Source organism: Prionailurus viverrinus, chromosome D3, assembly GCF_022837055.1.
Source record: "Prionailurus viverrinus isolate Anna chromosome D3, UM_Priviv_1.0, whole genome shotgun sequence".
In the NCBI taxonomy this organism is placed as follows: Eukaryota; Metazoa; Chordata; class Mammalia; order Carnivora; family Felidae; genus Prionailurus; species Prionailurus viverrinus.
The window spans coordinates 21691848-21696892 of NC_062572.1; the positions used below are offsets into that span (position 1 = coordinate 21691848).

The window sequence follows — 5045 nt, forward strand, 5'->3', positions numbered from 1 at the left end:
AGGAAAAAGAGGGGGAGGAGACATGTACAGTCTGCCGGGATGAGAGAATGGGAAAAAGAGAAAGGCCACAGAGCCCACACCCCACCACGAGGAAAGAGAAAATGTATGAGACAAAAACTTGAAATATGGACCGTAACACATAATATTATTTTTCATAATAATAAACAACACCGGCTAAATTATTGAAGAAAATTTCAGCATGCAGAAATCTACAAAATAAAAAATGACAATGGGGGACAATATTCATCGGAAAATAAACTTTTAAAAAAGAATCTGTGATTACACACCATCCTGGAAAATAATTATGTTATTTCGACAGCCTCTATTAAAATTGCAGCCATCTAGATAGATCCGCGTGTCCTCGGCACAAGATGAACACGTCTCTAGATGAAACGATGAAACGTTCCCTGTATTTAAACATGGTGCCTGTGATGTTCCTACAACAATGCACACGCTGATACCACTGAAAGGTGTGCTTCCGGGGGCACGTGGTCTGTGATTCAGCACCTGTGAAATGTGCACAACAGGAAAATCACTGCAGACAGAAAGGAATTTTTGGCTCCAAAGGGCTGATGCAGGGGGGCCATGGACTCACTGCTCGGGGGTCAGGGGTTTTTCTGCAGGTGATGGAAATGTTGTCAATTTGATCCTGATGATGTTTGCCAAACTCAGGAAACATACTACAGACCACTGAATCGTACCATTTAAATCACTGCACTTTATGCCTGTAAATTATCTTAAGAGATTTGTCTTATTTTTAGAAGAAAACAACATGAGATGAAGCTACTGTCACTGACTCTTCATAGTTGTTCTGTGCTCAGAGAGTCAGACCCTCAGACCCTCCGGGGTGTCCTCGGTCTCCCTGTTTATTTGTCACTGGCACTGACCATGGGAAACTGGGGCACGTTGCTGTATCATTTGCCCACGGGCTTAGAGCACTGTGTCAGTAATGACCAGCCTCGTCCTCAGGCCGCAGGCCCGAGATGATCAGAGAGGCCCTGTTCTCGAGAACGCAGCTGGGATCCCGGAGGGCCTAGTGCTTCTGAGCATCTCAGCTTTGGGGACACGGTGGGGAATCTGTGGGTACCAGCCCACATAATACGACCCAACATTGTTGCTGATTCCAGTGAGAGTGAGGGTGACCTTCTAGCCCACAGACCCTGATAAAGAGGCTTCCTGTGTCAACACAGACAGTGCCCGGGACCCAGCAACAGAGCAGTGGAGACACAGGTCAGTATCAGGTTATTACTCACAGTGTGTTCTCAAAATGGGGGAAACAAGCAACTTAGGGGTCCCCCGAAAGCAATTCTTCAGCTTTCCACAGCCAGTAACCTGAGCAGAGAGCAAGGAAGGTGAGGAGGGGAAGGGTCCAGGCCAGGGTGGAGATACTCCAGGCTGTGGTCCTGAGCCCTCAAGGGAGAGACCTGCACAAAGCCTCTCTTATCCTCTCCCTTCCTGGAAGAGAGAGAGGAAGCCTTCATGCAAATCTCTCCCTCCCCTGGGACTGAATGTGGTGACAGCTGAGTGTGGGGTGGGTGGGACTAGGGAAACTCCTCTAGGCACAATTTTGCAGGGGGCACCAGGCAGGGCTCCAGGCCTGGGTGCTCAGCTGGGACCCCTCCTCACGCAGACACCACTCAGGCATAGGCCTACAGCGCCCCCTGCTGTCTCAGTGTCCAGCCGCACCCATGACTGGAAGGGACATCCTGGAGCTGTGAGAGAGACACCAGGGCACTAAGGACTTCAGTCAGCCTGGCATACTGTCCACTCCCACACAGGGCCAGATCTTCTCCTCCCTCAGGGCTTCTGCAGGTGCCACCACACCTCAGTCCTTGATGCACACACAGGGCCTCCTCAGCATGAATCACCCTGGACTCCTCCCACTACTTAGAGACTTGTGTTGTTGGGGCCAAGAGTCATCGACCACTGGGGGATGATGTTTCCGCCCAGTGAGCACAAGAGCGGAGAGCATGCACGCCCTTCCACAACCTTTTTTGGGAGACCTGGGGGGACAGTTCAGTTTTCTCATCTCACTTACCATTCTGGCGGGCCAGTCCCCATTACCCTCTGCACTGACCTCGATGAGGTAGATCAATGACGGTGCATGGCTATAGATCATGTGAGTATATTCTATGTCTCTATCATCTATCACACTTTGCATTTTCTACATTACCTATAATTGGTATGGTATCAGTCCCCAAACAGACACATATATCAATGGTACAGATTGAAAAGGCCAGACATAGGGTGGCTCAGTCGGTTGGGTGTCAGACTCTTGATTTCAGTTCAGGTCATGATCTCCACTTCTGTGATTGAGCCCTGAGCCGGGTTCTGAGCCTACTATGGATTCTCACTCCCTCTCTCTCTGCTCCTTCCTCTCTCTCTCTCTCTCTCTCAAAATAAATAAATAAACCTAAGAATACCCAAATAATATAAATAAAAAGGTCAGAAATAAGTGCAAGTTCCCCTTGACAAGCACAGAGAATGTAGACTGAGAATGAGGCCTTTCCTCAGTCTCTGGAGGAGAGCACACATGGATTTTGCAGGGAATTCAGAGAAGAATAAGCATGAATTATATAGCAGATGCCTCATAGGAGGTCCTCAGTTCTCACGGATGTTCCCTGACACACTTTGGGAAAGAAAGCTGGAGTTTCTGGACCCCCTGCAGCAGGCACACGGATCCCCATGCCATGGGCTGCAGCGTGCACCCACGTGGTCATTCCAGGGTAAGAAGCACAGCCTAACGAACGCTCCCACCTGGGTCCGACCACATCCGCAAAGAGCCCCCATGGGAGCTGCCCTCTGCCCTCTGCTGCTTCCTGCATTGGCTTGAGCTCCTGGGGCCCTGGCTTCTCTGTACACCCAGCTGACCCACTCCCTTCCTGGGTGCACAGTTACTGTTTGGGATGATAAAAAGCTTTGAGAAATGGAGAGTCGTGATGGTCACCCAACATGACGAATATATTTCGTATCCCTGAATTGCACAAGAAAGTGATGAAAAGAGTAAATTTCCTGTTGTGTGTATTTTCATAATTAAAAATTACTAGCTGAAAATCCATCTTATGTTAAAGAAGTTCCACTCACACCAACCTCTTTCCCATCTTTATATGTGTTACCCTATTCTAACTCATCCTCATCACTAAAAATTGACAGAGATTTTATTATCTTTTTCCTGTAGGTTCCACATATAAATGAGATAAAAAAGCATTTGCCTTTCTGTGTAGGCCTTATTTCTCTTAGGGTCATGTCCCGCAGGTTCGTCCATGTTGTCACATATGACAAGACATTCTCCTGGAAGGGCTCATGGGATCGACTTCCTTTATACAACATAGTGCCCCGCAGCCCCTCTACTGCATGGATCACGGACAACCCCGATGCGGCAGGAGAGGAGAGGAAGACACAGTCCATTCTTCTGGGCTCCAGAAACCAGCCACATGCTGCCCATGGGCCCTGATGGTGTCAGCTGTAGGGAAGTCACGTCGGTGTAATCACCCAAGCAGACTAAAAATTTTGCTGCACTGGTGGCACTCCCACCTGTCCCTCACAAGCCCCACTGAGAAGTTTGCTGACTGGCACACACAGTTTCTCCCAGGGGCAGTCACCCTCTCCTGACATCACAAATGAATGGCAGGTACCCAGCCAGTGGGCCAGGCCAGCTGTGTGTCTGTGATTCCTTAGTGTCTCCTCGCTGGGACACAGAGCTACTCAGTCAGCCCTGAGCACAGGAGCCTGGAGGGAAGGGAGGGCCTCTGCTCTCACCCCTGGAGGAACACAGGCCATGCTGTGGAGGACTGTCTGCTGTGGGCACGGTCTGTAGACTCTGATCAGAAAACTAAGGCAAGTTGATGGATCCTTGTGAAGAGAAAAAAAGCGAAATCCACAGGCTCTAATTTTTACGTGTGAACCACTAGGCAAAATTTCTGCATCATTATAACTTTTTTGTTGTCTTTGGTTTGCTTTATTGTTGTTGTCATTTTTCTTTCCTTTTTTTTTTCTTTTTTTCGTAGAGTTCACACAGGTTTGATAGGAAACTGGGAAGAAGGACATTCAGATCCAGTAGCTACACCCAAGTATAGTAATTGTGCATTCAATTTACATTAGACTTCAGAGACTCAGACTACAGTGGTCTAAGCAGGCTGGGTATTTGTCCCACTTCCTCATGTGTCTGTGTCACAGTGACCAGCACTACTAGGCCAGATTGCACAGTAATAGTCAGCCTCGTCCTCAGGCTGCAGCCCAGAGATGAGCAGAAGCCCTGCATTGGCGGAGGCATCTTTGGACCCGGAGAAGCGTCTGGGGACCCCAGGGCCCTGGTGCTTATCTGAGTCTGAGTAGTAGTACAGGAGATACCGGGGAGGGCTCCCTGGATTCTGTTGGTACCAGTATATGCTATAGCTTCCAACATTGATGTCCCTGCTCAGGGTGCAGGTGAGTCTGGCTGTTGTTCCCAGAGATGCAGAGAGAGAGGCTGGCTGAGTCACGACAGGCTGGGACAAGGAACCTGCAAACACAGACACAGCAGAGGGAAGAGAAGGAACAGAGCACATGGGATTAGGGAGCTGAGCCACAGGGGTTTCACTCTGGCTGCTGGCCCACCCTGGGACACTGGGTCTTGTCCCTACCTGTGCAGTGGCAGAGGAGCACGACGAGGACGGGGATCCAGGCCATGGTGACACACGCCCTTCCTAGACCACAGAGCCGGGGCTGGGCTGCCCTGGGCCTGTCTTATCCCCAGTCCACAGAGCTCAAAAGGAGGGGCTGCTCATGCAAATGGGACACACCTCTGCTGCTCACTCCTGTGCACTTAGAGGTCTGCAGCCCCTTGACAGGAAGACTGTGTGATGCACTAGTTTCCCCCTGGGTGGGCCTGGAAGAAGCAGCTGCTGGGACCACATACAGGCCCAGGTTCAGGGACTCCGCTAGGAACAGAGAAGACACCTGCCCTGTCCCCACTGGAAACAAGGGTTTCAGCCCTGGGGCTTTCTACTCTGGAGGGCTACTCAGCAGGGAGCCCCCTTCCTGTAGAAAGGGTGACCTTGTCACCG

At 50.3% G+C, this 5045-nt stretch overlaps 1 gene segment (V, D, J or C); it reads right to left on the reverse strand.

The window, feature by feature from the left end:
• Nucleotides 1-4142: 4142 nt before the first annotated feature.
• LOC125148959 (immunoglobulin lambda variable 5-37-like) lies at nt 4143-4756 on the reverse strand. The segment is given in 2 exon segments: nt 4143-4501; nt 4623-4756. Coding segments are annotated over 2 exon segments (390 nt in total).
• Between the last annotated feature and the right edge of the window lie 289 nt (nt 4757-5045).